The sequence below is a fragment of the Cornus florida genome, unplaced genomic scaffold (genome assembly GCF_030987335.1).
Source record: "Cornus florida cultivar Cherokee Brave unplaced genomic scaffold, ASM3098733v1 CherokeeBrave_3.0.0_Hap2_Chr02, whole genome shotgun sequence".
Taxonomy (NCBI): domain Eukaryota; kingdom Viridiplantae; phylum Streptophyta; class Magnoliopsida; order Cornales; family Cornaceae; genus Cornus; species Cornus florida.
The window spans coordinates 11,491,049-11,505,416 of NW_026775572.1; the positions used below are offsets into that span (position 1 = coordinate 11,491,049).

General features: G+C 33.7%; 1 protein-coding gene across 1 annotated transcript; it reads left to right on the forward strand.

The window, feature by feature from the left end:
* Positions 1-10,923: 10,923 nt before the first annotated feature.
* LOC132293597 (aldehyde oxidase GLOX) lies at positions 10,924-12,842 on the forward strand. Its single transcript, XM_059791136.1, has one exon. It carries the CDS (start codon positions 11,006-11,008, stop codon positions 12,614-12,616), a length of 1,611 nt encoding a protein of 536 aa, XP_059647119.1. The 5' UTR covers positions 10,924-11,005; the 3' UTR covers positions 12,617-12,842.
* The last annotated feature ends 1,526 nt before the right edge of the window (positions 12,843-14,368 follow it).

The following is a 14,368-nucleotide window of genomic DNA, read 5'->3' on the forward strand; positions in this document are numbered from 1 at the left end:
ATCTTTCTTACAGTCGCTTTCTCCCTCTATGTCCGTTCATTGGGTGAGGGGGGACGAGCATAGGGTTGCGAGAAACCGGACGACGACCGGCTATTTCCGGTAATAATTGAACGAATTGTACTGTTGGAGATTTTTCTGACAGGTCATTTATTTTATTTTGTCGTTTTGAATTATTTTATTGATTTTTATCATTTGCTGATTCTACTTTATTATTATTATTTAATTGATTTTGCTTTTAACTTGATTTAATTGTTTATGGCTTGTGATGACGCACGTGAGAACTGAGTGATGGAATATAAGGCTGAGTTTGGCGTTCCCTACACTCATCCGCCAAAAAGCTAGTGTTAGCTTCTCGTCTTACGAGGTTTAGATTATTTGAAAACCAAAAGAAAAAAAGAGGGCTTCAATGACGCGGTTTGCAGCGAAATGACCAGATTATCCCTCAAAATTACTGCTGGTAATAATTCAGCTGGCCGTACTTTGACCATAACACAGGAAATTTTAATCCTCAATCATCATTCATCACAGTGGTTTTCTGTACTTCGTTGTTGGTATGGTGTAAATGCTATTATGAGGTCCATTCCATTGCAGTTGTGAGTTGTCATAAACACTTTTAATAAATTTGCTTACACAAATTAAATACTTTTAAATTATCATGTAATTAATATTAAAGTGATCACTTAATATATATATATATAAATCATACAAAATACTTTAAAATAAAATTATACGGAGTGTTACACAGCCAAAGATTATAATTTGATTTGGTCAAATATAGTTAAAAAGAAATGTGTGTAAGAAATTGATTGATTAGTATTATTTACTGTAAATAAATTATGACACAATCATTTTTAAGTAGTTTGATGTGCACTTCAATATTTGTACATGATAGGAGCAGTAACAACAACAAAAATAAATCAAAAATACACTCATGATAATTGTCATAAGATCGACTTCATAATAAAAATAATCTAAATTTATATAAAATTTCGAATTGGAAATATGAGGGGATGTGGTATGTAGTGTTCAGAAAATTATAATGACAATTATCTGAAAACAGATTTATTATAATTGAATTTTTTAAAAATATTTTTTAAAAAATTGAATCAAAAAGAATTTTTGTACAATTTTTTAAATTTTAAATTTCTAAAATAAAAAATTATTTAAAAAGTGACAAATGAAACATATCCCTGCTATTTCTAAACGAAAGAAATGCAATATTAATGAAATTACTGGTAAGTTTCCTTTTAACTCACTTCCTTCCCGCAAGTCAAAGAGACAACCACCCTATGACATTTAATAGGGGGTAGGACAACTTTAGTGAATTGAGTTGGGTGAAAAATGACTAATTATTCAGGTATTTCACCGAAGTGTACGCTTTTGGACAGAGCTTTTATGAGTTATGAACATGCTTTTCACTAACTAGTTTAGACAAATCACATTTCTAATAAAAAAAACAGGTAATAGTGCTACTTTAGTCAAGGTAATAGTGCTACTTTAGTCATAAACACATTAAATAAGCATAGGTTATGTCTTACTTTAAAAAGTGGAGGTAAATTTGTGACAGTCCAGTGATCCCTAAAGCACACGAACGGAGAAAAGTTATTATTACGTAAATGTGATTTGTAACTTTATTACCACCATCACATTGCTTCTTTGTGCTAATGTGTCAGTAGTTATAAAGTAATTTTTTTTTTCCTTTCATATTTTTTTATTTATATTAATTTTCAAGAAATAAAAAAGTTGGGGCTTCCTCTGCTTTTAGAGAAAAAACTATCGGTTGGGTGGGTGATGATTGCTTTAATTTGAATCTATTTGAACTTGGAATTTGTCTAATTTAGATAAGCGCATTTTTAACAAATAAAGAAACTTTTTTGTAATTTTCATAAATAAAACTTTATTTCATTTCACTTTCTGTTACTTAAGTAACTGTATGAGATTAACAGTGCATTTGGATTAGTATTATGATTATGAAGCACTTTTTTCATCGATCTCCAAACCAATTGTGTGACCACTTTAAGCTTCAGTTTTACCACTTGTACTTGGGCCTTAAGTAAAGACAATAAACCTATTGCTGCATTTTTACAACAAAGTGGAGAATAGTTCTATTTTGTGTTCCAAAAATTTATTCGCAAAGTCGAGATGCATCTTGCTTTGACATATAACGCGACTTTTTTTTTTTCTTGGATAAGATGTGTCTTGTTTGTTGACGTCAATGACATATAATGTCATAAAACTTGCTTCATATATGTTATTAAATTAAATTAAGATATATATGTTTGATTCGGTACGATTTCATGTTAATTTGGAATTCAACAAACTTAATAACTCACCATTAGTCACGTGAATTTGACTTATTAAGACAAATATAAGTTCATATAATAAAAGAACAATAATAAATCTCTCAAGCAAAAAGTAAAATGTATTTATGATCTACAAATGAACTATTATACTAGCTTTGTGAGCAAATACTTATGAAATTAGGAGGTAAAAAAACATTTCACAATAGCATTATTTTCTTTGTGTTGACTCTAAAAAAACATATTGTTGGTACTTGTGTATAATTTATCTCTATGACATATGTTATATTATTGTTTATTAATCTTTTATTATATATATATATATAGTTTACAATTTTGTTCAATTTTAATAGACTTAAAACTAGAATCGAAATCGTAAATTAACAGTTTCTTATTTCGGATAAAACAATATATCCCGAATTTGTTATAAATCGAGAAGTAAAATATAAATAAATACAATAATATTTAGCGGAAAGTCATGAAAAAAAAAAAAAAAAAAAAAAAGGTCTTTGCAAAATTTGGTGAGTCCTAATCACTCCCATTATTATAAAAATCAAAGGTAGTATTTTCGTCCTCAAATATAGTTTCTTGTAATCCTTCATAATCATGGAATTATCATATATCATTTTCATAATTACGTGACAAGTAAACTGAGATCAGACGCGTGACCTCAATGCTATGACATTTAATCGCACCATGGAAGGCACCATGGTCCACCTTTTTCTTTGGAAGCATATGATATAACTTTGCAGGATTGCAATATATATTTTGTATAGAGACACTACACCCCCCTTGTCGTATATGTTGATCTAATTTTAAAAATGAGATAATAAAGTGATTGATTGTATACACTATGGTCCAGCCACAAAATAAGACATGTCCTCGATCTGTCTTCTACTTTGCCCAAATCATCTTTCAGATTGTGGAAGTTTCTTCGGTCTGTGAGGTCGAAATATAATATTAGTCAAGAATCAAGCTTGCCTCACATTTTTTTCTCCGAACAACACGTTAATTAAGGGGTAATGTTTCTGTAAGTATCCATAAATTTAGCACCAAAATAAATAAATGGCTTTTCAATTCACCCTTGACAGAACCCTTCCTCATCTTCAAAAATAAAGAGGTTTTATTATTAGGTTAAATGACACTTGATAATTCAAATTGTTTTGATTTCAATCAAAATAGCACAATATATTTTGGTGGGAGTATATTAATTTTGTTATATTTTGTGCAATATAGCTAATTTCTACTTAGAATGTAATTTTAAATGCTTTAAATTATAACCTCATTAAAAAATAATTATACTGAAAACACTTTTAATTGTGGTAATTAATTATCAAACACATTTAATTTTGAAAAATAATTCCAAACCATTCACACTGTTTTTGTGAATAGATTTACAGCTGGTGAGAGTAGTTTGAAAAAAGAGTGGACACGAAATCCAAAGAAAAACAAAAACTACCTCCCACAACATAGAAAGTACATTCTCTACAAGCTAGTCATACATGTGTATGTATGGTGCAATGATGAATCACAACTCACAAAGAGTTAAATAGGCTCTTCTTTTTGCCCTGACAATCTAAATTACTATCTATGATACCTCACTGTTAAAGTAGCTGGCCCGATGCTCGCGTCACATCTTCAGTCCAAGTTCTAAATATAACACACACTACTCTCTCTCTCTCTCTCTCTCTCTATATCTATATATACACACACACACACACACTATATATATATATATATATTCACGAGTATATTTTAGTGTGTGTACGTACACACACTTTCACAAGCAGATAACTCCACAGTCGTCTTTTTAGCGTCAGAGAGAGATCTTTTGCTTGAAAGATGAGAATGAGATAGAGAGAGAGAGTCCCCCGAGTTTGCCGTCGCTCGACGCAACGGAGGTTCAGTCTCAGTTTCAGTTTCAGTTTGATCAGCATAACATACGTATGAAATCCGTATATATATGGATAAATTTGGACCGTTGGTTTCACCAAGTGAGTGCAAGACACACACACCAATGTTTTGCAGTATAAACCGACACAATCACACTCCAGTGCAAGATTTTGAAGTTAGTCTTCTTGCTTAATCAGCCTTTGCATCATCATCAACCTAAGCCGCTTATTATTATATATATATATTTTTTTTTTTTACAAATTGATCAGAGCGCAGAAAGTATCCTTAACCTTAAAACAAGCTTACCGTGCATACCACATTTATTCATGTGCAAAAAAATATTGTTAAAGTTTTAATTTGGTGTAAATAAATTATTCTCACAAATTTAAAGTTCTAAATTAACTAAATTATTATTTTATAAAAAATATAAAAATAAATAATTTTATAAAATGATTAAAAATGACATTATTGGAGGATGTTCTTGCAAAAAAAAATAATCTTAAAATTTTAATCTAATGCAAATAAGTCCCTCTAATAAATTTAAATTATAAATTAACTAAATTACAATCATTTTATAAAATAAATACCCCTGAGGAGGAAGGGGATCTATCTCACACTGTACCTTTCAAAGTACTCCGTATTTAACAATTAAAGAGCTCTGCCTCCTGGTGCACTCAACTCTTCACCTTCCGATCTTTGATGTTTCTCTTTGTTAATATGTTCAGACTAAATTAATCCAACATTTATATGTGAAATATAAGTCTCATCTCTCCGCTAATAGGTTAGTTTTTATTATTTTAAATTTATACACCAAAAGACAAGTACATAAATGATTTTTGCTCACGGAAGAGAGTGTGAACAGTGACCGTTCAATATAGTTGCTATATCTTTGTTTTTTTGTAACTACCTATTTTACACCCATATCCAACGGTCATTATTGTTATTGCGGATGATTATTCAACATATATATATATATATATATATATGTTTCAATTTAATACGGACCCGCATTCATATCACACCGGTCATTATATATATATATATATATATATATATGTTTCAATTTAGTACGGACCTGCATTCATATCACACCGGTCATTATGGTATGGTGGTATGAATTAAATTTTTTGTTCAATTCAAGTTCATTGACGTCATATATGGGTGTCTGTTGTATATAATTATTATATTTTTAAATAATTAATTTTTGGTTAAAGTATAATCACATCCCTTGATATTTGGCAAAAGAACACTAAAAGAAAACTTACCTATTTTTTAGACAAAGACACCCCTTTATATAAAAAATTAACCAATTTGCCATTTGATCATTTAAGAGACTTTTTTAACTTTATAATTTAATAAATTAGACTAAATTTATGCATAAAAAAAAACTTTATATTGTTCACTTTTTTTTTTTTTTTTTTTTTGTTATTTACTTTATAAATGTCCCAACTTCTTACAAATATAGATGTCTAAAATGATTTTTTTATCCAATACATATATTTTAAATAAATTATATTTTGTTATTACTTATTTTCTTTTTCTTTTTTTATTTTTAAATTAAGATGCTTAATTATTTTATCTAAAAAAATTAAACCAATTTATTTTCCTTAAAAATAAAAAATATGGTAGCAGTATAATTTTATGCATCTTAAATTATATATAAAATATTATGCATTTCCCAATATAAAATAAAATACTACATCTCTTCTTATCTCAAATGCATTCTCATGATTAAAATTATAAATTTTTCCTCATGCTTATGATTTTGATGCTTTGATCCACATAAAAAAAGTTACGAAGAATTAATTTTCACATATCAATTTTTTTCTATCCCAATGAAAAAGGGAGGAAAAAAAAAACACAAGTTATAGTTTTTAACATATTTGTCAATCCCTTTGCCACGTACATGTCAATATATTGTTTAATGAAGAGATAAAGGAATATACAAAATCCAATGAGTTTGGGGGTGGTTACGAGGTTTTGAATTAGTACGAAGTTAGTGCATTTGTCCATCTTCAAGGTGGTACCAAGCAGCGGAAAACAAGTTTTAACTTTTTTTTTTTTTTTAATGCATAAATTGTTCATGAGGATAGATTAGTCCAATTTATTATATTGTAAAGTTAAAAAAAAATCTCCTAAATGGTTAAAGAGTAATTTGGTCAATTTCTCATGTAAAGGGGTGTCTTTGTCTAATTTTGAACTTTTAAGGGGTGTCTTTGTCCAAAAAACAGATAAGTTTTTTCTAAGTGTTCTTTTACCAAATTTCAGGAAACGTGGCTATACTTTACCCTTAATTTTTTATTTTTATTTTTTTTTTATCTAATAGTCATGCATGATGTCCAAGCTGGGATTGTAAGAAATTTGAGAGGTAAAATTTTAAAGTGAGGCTCCTGAATTGTACTTACACATGCCATGCGCCTGTCCTTGTGGTGTTCATAAATCACCACTTGAATCCCATCTGAGCACGTGTAGCACGGAAGTAATGGAATTAAGGGAGTTGCAGCGAGGGACCCCTGGTGAGTTAATTGAATTGTTACCCTACAATCTTCCCATAGTGGAAGAGATCCAGAATTCCACTACTTCTGGGGTGTTTGCCCAACCAATTCCATCCACCATTCCATTTCTGGTTGCTTGTTTCCCTAAATTTTTTTTTAAAAATCAGTCTATTTATTCAAAGATTATTTTATTTTATTTTTTAGTTGATATATAGCATATATCGGCAATACATATTTGTACAATAGAACTCTATTTAATTTTTTAAAATATAAGAAATAACCCTTGATAGTGAAAATTTTGGAGAGTGACGGATTGCTTTTGAAGTATAATTTTGTTTTTTTTTTTTCCTTTTCTTTTTTAAGAAAAAAACAAGTACTCAATTACAAGTATATAAAACAAAGTGTGACAAACATTTCCTATTCAAATTTATCTTCTTTGCATTATAAGTATTAGTACTAGGGGAAATTAGTATTCATAATAATTACTAGTTCAATAATTATAATAATTGTTAGTGTATATATTAGAATTAGAATAAGTAGTACGGCAGAAAGGAATCTTGTGAGTATATGCAGCGAGATCTTTTGGGGTGTGTAAAAACATCAAATCAAGAAGGATGCGGACAGCAATAAAACTACAACAATGAAGACTTTTTTGATAATAAAACACGTACAAGAAAAAAAGTGACTCATTTCCACCTACCTAAATAAGAGGACGCAATTACTTCCAATTTTTTCACGTTATAAGGCTGTATCTTATTTCTACAAACCATTAAACTGATTAGACCCATATACAGGGAAATCAAAATAATTATAGTAGGGTTTCCATCGCAATTTAATCATTTCTATTATTAAAATTATAAGATGAACCCAATATATATATATATATATATGTTCTTTAGCATTACCACGGATAAATCGGTGGTAATGCTATTTATTTTGATGATGTTTGGAAAGTAATTTATTTTCATGGGCTATCTAAGATGGGTGAAGTTCAAATTTTTGTGTGTACATTCTCTAGGGCTGTGTTACACAAAGCTCCAAACGAATAGTGGGTTAGTGGACCACAATAGGTATTGAGCTTGACTAAGAAACGCATTCGATGGCACAATGGTTTGTCATCTAATGTTTACCGTACTAGGCCCAGATTTTATGTCCAAAGACAACTTGCATTTGGTGGCATTTACAAAAAAGTGGAAGAATTGATTAATCCTCAGAAATTTCGAATTTTAAGTCTTGGTGAATTTGACTGAAATTTACTAGTAGTTTGTACTTAGTAGATACCTTTAAACTTTTAACTTATATGATTTGGTTGGTCACACATTTGACCATGTGAGAAGAAAAGTGGAAGGATTTACATAATATACATATGAATCAAGTATAGTAGTTTAAGTACTTTGTGGGAGCGAATGAAATGTATGGTTATTCTTTTGACATGAACAAAAAAATAGTATGGATAATTTTTTGCTTTTCTTTCTCTCCACTCCTGTCCTTACTAATCTCCTAGAGAACCAACATTATTATAAAGGAATTATGGTGGGGTTTATAGAGTCTCTACACGTTATAGCCATATGTACCTATGCATGTACAACACGGGATGTGCCTGTTGCACAATGCACCGAGCACATCGAATACTTGCTCTTATGACTGGGCGCTTACCATCTGATCCAAAAAATTTTAACTCCTCCTTACGCAAAGCCCAAAATCCTTGCCATCTAGATCCAATAATGTTTTGCTGCCTATGCAAAACCCAAGATCCTTCTCATTTAGTTTTGATATCGTTTTGCAATTGCTTACACAAAATCTAAAATCCTTCTCATCTAGATCCGATAACGTTTTGCTGCTTACGCAAAACCCAAGATCCTTCCCAGTTAGATCCAATGTTGTTTTGTTGCTGCTTACGTACAGCCCAAAATCCTTTCCATCTAGATCTGATAACGTTTTGCTGCTTACGCAAAACCCAAGATCCTTTCCATTCAGATTCGATAACGTTTTGCAGCTGCTTACTCAAAGCCCAAAATGGTTCACATCTAGATCCAATATCATCTTGCCGTTGCTTACGCAAAGCCCAAAATCCTTCCCATTTAGATTCAATATGAAACAAGAACCCATAATGGCTAGCCACAAGACGGGTTGGATCGAACTTGAACAATTTAAAAAAGAGATGTCGGCCTAGGTCCATCTAGTTAAAAATATTAGAAGACCTCGTGCTCACACCCGACATTAATTGATAAACTATGAGAAGCTATATATTTTTTGCTTGATAGCCCAAGTGGATTTTTAGTCGAGTCGGTAAGGCTGGGCTCCTCCTCTAAACAAACTTTCCATGGCAGGCCTGAAAATACATTGGGCAGAAATTGGGTCAGCCAAGGCCCTATGATCCAATTTGCCGAAGACAGGACTGGGCCACCCCTGGTTTTTCACTCATTAGAACAACTGGAGAACACCCCAAATATGTTGATTGTGTGTTTGTGTGTGTAAAGGAGAGAATAATTTAAAAGAGCCTACCAACTAGCCATTAGTCATACAGTATATGATTCCACCAAAAAACGAAGATAGCCTTACTCTAATTAAGAGATCATAAAGCATCTTTTCTCACTTATTTTCGCTTTCATTCCACGATTCCAATAAAGTCCAGCCAGCAATATCATGTTGTCTCTAACTTTATGCAATTTTGTACCCTTAAAAGTGGCATCTTAATAAATTGATTAATGGCTAGTTGGTATGGCCTTTTCTTTGCTTTCATTACACGTTAAATCAAGATAGGGCACCTTTGCAATGTGTTTTTTTCCTTGGTTAATATTATTATATTAGAAAGAATACTTTTAGGGCTTGGTACCCCTTTGATGTGGGACACCAGCAAAATAAAAAGCAAGATAGGGCACCTTTCCAATGTTTTTTTTCCTTCCTTTTTTAAGCAAAGCAGTGGTAAAAGGTAAGTGTTTGCAGGGCACCATCTATTTATGCACTTTCGTAAATTTGAAAGTGTCAAGTTTCGACATCTAACATCCAATATTTCTTAACTTAAATTTTTTTTTTATACACTAAGTACTTCCTTTCTTTTATTAACACCACCTTTAATTCTGGCCTGTACGTCTAAATAAACATGGTTAAAATTTTAACTTCGAATACTTTGTTAGTCATTTTATTGAGTTAAAAAAAAAAACCTTTCAGACGGAATTTACTCTCTTTCTAAATGATGCTTTTTTGAACTTTGAAGTATGAAAATAAAAAAGTAAATAGAAGGAATTCGTTACCATTTTATGGTGGAAAATAATTATTAGGCGGAAGTGTTAACTCAATTGTTGAACTGAAAAATAACAAAATCAGTGATGATCTCAAATGGTTTCTTATTGATGACGGCTTGGTTCAACTGATTGGGCTAGGCTTATATCCTCATCCATAATATAAAGGGTAAATTACACTGACCTCTTTTGAGGTTCAATAACACCCTTGTCATTAATAAAAATTCAACAAATGATTAAGTTGTTATTTTATTGTAATTAAAACCTCAATAATCTTATATTTTGACATGAAATTACAACAATACTATGAAATATCATTGAAATGTAAAATATCAATTTTTATATCAATTTTATATTATTAAATTTTACCAAAAATATATTTTTTATTTTCTTGTTAATGATGTTTGATTGGTTTCTTTTTAGGATTTGTTTAGTTTTTTATTTTAAAAAATAAAAATAAAAAGATAATATAATATTTACAAGATGAAAAAAAAGTAAAATAATATAGTGTTCACCAATACGTCTTTGGTGTAATGGTATTAACCTCTCCATATTTTCAAAGTGAGTTATAGAGTTTTTGGTTTGACACTATTTGACATACCTATTTTTATTAAATTATATAAAGATAAGGAAGACATTTCACACTTTTAAAAAATTAAAATAATAAAATCAATGTAATTTAAATTTGACCCGGTCCCCACAAATATGACTCCTTGTGACGTTGCATTTCTGGCGAGAATTGTCCAAAATCCTATTTTAAACCGTTAAGATCTTCAGAAGAGGCAAAAAATGATTGATCATCGGAAACTGGCTGATCAAAATCATCACATGGTGGCCCCCACTTTTACACCCTATCCCACACCCCAAATTGGACTCGTGTCATCCACTTCTCTAAACACATAGGTCAAAACGGGCTCACATAAAGACCCCACTGTTTTTGACTTCAGTGAACTTCGTATCCTAACGTAAACTGGTTTTCATCAGCGATAGGATCTAACGGCCCATATTCACCACTTTAATGCCTTTAAAACCCTTCACTCACTGATCGCAGTCTCTTCAGTGTCTGTCTGAAACTATGGAAGCTTCCAAGTTTATTATCCTCCTTTTAGCTTCTATCATCATATACACCGCCACTCTTGCACGTGCTGACCTCCCCGGCACGTGGGAACTCCTGGTCGCCAACGCCGGCATAGCCTCCATGCATACCGCCGTCACACGCTTCAACACCGTCGTCCTCCTCGACCGCACTAACATCGGCCCATCTCGCAAAATGCTCCGGAAAGGCCACTGCCGCAATGACAAATACGACGCCGTACTCAAGCGCGATTGCTACGCCCACTCTGTCATCTTGGACCTCCAGACCAACCAAATCCGACCGTTGATGATCCTCACCGACACCTGGTGCTCTTCCGGTCAGTTCCTCCCCGACGGCACCCTCCTACAGACCGGCGGCGACCTCGACGGCGTCAAGAAATTCCGTAAATTCGTGCCTTGTGAATCCACTGCGCTCTGCGACTGGATTGAACTTCAAGATGTCGAATTGGCCGACGGCCGATGGTACGCCACCAACCAGATACTACCGGACGGTTCGGTGATCATTGTCGGTGGCCGAGCTGCTAACAGTGTGGAGTTCTTTCCGCCGAGGCAAGGTGGTGCCGTACATTTTCCGTTTCTTGCTGAGGTGGAGGACAACCAAATGGACAACCTCTACCCTTACGTTCACCTCCTTCCCAACGGTAACTTATTCGTCTTTGCAAACAGCAAAGCCGTATTGTATGATTACAGTAAGAATGCAATTCTCAGAGATTATCCGCCGTTGATTGGTGGCCCACGAAACTACCCGTCTGGTGGATCGTCTGTGATGCTGGCTCTGGAAGGTGATTACTCGACCGCTGTGATTGTAGTTTGCGGTGGGGCCCAGTACGGCGCATATATTGATAGGAGTACTGACGCCCCGGCGCACGGTAGCTGCGGCCGGATTGTGGCGACCCAACCCGACTCGGGTTGGGAAACGGAGGACATGCCATTTGTTCGGATCATGGGTGATATGGTGATGTTGCCGACCGGCGAAGTTTTGATAATCAACGGAGCTCAGGCGGGGACTCAAGGGTTTGAGATGGGGTCGAACCCGTGTTTGTACCCGGTTTTATACAGACCCTCTGAACCCATTGACCTCCGGTTCATGACATTGAATCCCGGTTCAGTACCCAGAATGTACCACTCCACGGCGAACTTATTACCGGACGGGAGGGTACTAATCGCCGGAAGTAATCCGCATTATTTTTACAAATTCGCTACCGATTTCCCGACGGAGCTCAGAATAGAAGCTTTTTCACCGGAATATTTGTCGGCAGACAAGGCCAATATTAGACCGGTATTGGAGCAAACGCCGGAGACGTTACGGTACGGTGAGGCATTTGATGTGTTTATATCGGTTTCGCTGCCGGTGGTGGGGATTGTGGAGGTGAATTTGGGGAATGCACCTTTTGCGACCCATTCGTTCTCGCAGGGACAGAGATTGGTGAAGCTTGCAGTCACGAGCGCATTGCCGAACGGGGATGGACGGTATAGGATTGGATGTACGGCGCCGCCGGATGGGAGAGTGGCGCCGCCGGGATATTACATGGTGTTCGCCGTAAACACGGGGGTGCCGAGTGTGGCTCGTTGGGTCCAATTAGTGGCCTGATTTTTAATTACTTCTTTGTCGTCTTTGTTTTTGTTTTTTGGAATTTAGTTCTTTATATTTTATTTATTTTATTAGTTTGGGTGCCAGCTTCAATTATTGTCATTTATGTAAGTGTTGATAAGGAAAACGACGGGTCGAGGAAGTTTACAGAATTCTGTAACACTTGTCAAAGGTTTGTGCTTTGTTTATGCAAAAAAAAAAAATGAGAAAATGTTTGTTTGGATAACCTACTTGATAAAGGTTCTCCCCGAGTGTGTGTGAGTCGTCACCCACTTGTCAAGTAAATAACTTTAATAATAAAATTATACGTACTATTTGTAAAGTAATGGTCATCCACTGATTGACAACTTCATTCTCATTAGGTTTTTAAATTTTATTAATTACCACAAGAGTGATAATAAAAATAGATCTCAAGGCCGACTAATAAACAGACCTTATGTTATAAATAATAATAAAATTAATTATACATAAACCAAGAATGTCCATGACAATGATATTCTTCTTTATTTAGATCTTTATACTTATTTACACTTTATTTATAGTCTCAGGTTGCTCTTAACATAATGTTTGTTTCACTATGAACTTATCTTTATTATGATACAAAGAACACGAATTCAAAATAAAAAACAGACTCTGCATATACTAAGTAAGAGTGAGACTCTGTATATCCAACCTGCCTCAAACGCCTATGGTATTTAATGTAAATGAGTAGTTAAATTGTTGATTGAAAGGGAATTTTTCTTTTACTGGATGAGGACAAAGCCTGGTAGGTTATACTTCTGTGGTAATGGAACTAGTCAACATAGGCAACTTGATGGACAATCTGACCTAACCATCTTCTAGCTAGCCTCATCTTGACGCCTCGGCCTTACATTACATGGAGGTCTCATCAACGGATATTGATATCATATCCTTCTCCTTTTCTAAGTGCACTTCCGTTACCTTCCAAATCTGTATCATTATAATTAGACCGTAAATATGATTTTAATCCGAGTTTGAATTCAGTCCGAGCCTAGTGATTTGAATCAGATAATCTGTTAACTAAACAAATCAAATATGAATTTGGCTGATCCAATTCGAATTGGTTGACAGACCTACAAAAAAGTGGTAAAAAAGTTTCAGACTTGCTAAGAATTTAAAACCAACGACCATTACCACCAGGCAAAGTAGCTGTGGTCAGGCCCAAATTAGATAAAATGACATGCGTTTCGGCCCACCGCAAAGTAAGCAACTTTAGGTGCAACCCGAAGAGGTCTCCATCAAAACAAACTCTGGCAGTATGGCCAAACTTTATCCAAAAGAACCACAACAAAAGAATCAAAGACAAGAAAATGGGTGGCAAGAGAAAAGGAGCGACAGATAATTCTCAACTTGCCGCAAGCAAAGATAAGGCAGGATGCAGGGCTACGATAGGAAAATAAAGATGGAAAAAATGCTCTATTTTCCGCGAATATCTGCTTGTTGAAAAACTTCTTCCCTTTCAGAATCATATACTCCGTAGATAGCGTACTGAGTTTGTTTGTTTCTTAAAGAAAGAAAATATCATGAACGCTCTGTACAAAACTATAAGGCATCTGCTAGATTAACTAAGCACCCACCACTTCCAGTTTCTCATTTTGAACTAAGCAAAAAAAACTCAATTAAAAGCATCAAAATTTGAGCCAAGAACCAATACGAGTCGAAGGGTGGAGTATCATTTACAAAAGTTTCATGTTGCACAGCTCAGTCAGCCCTTGCTTGAATTCAATTTAT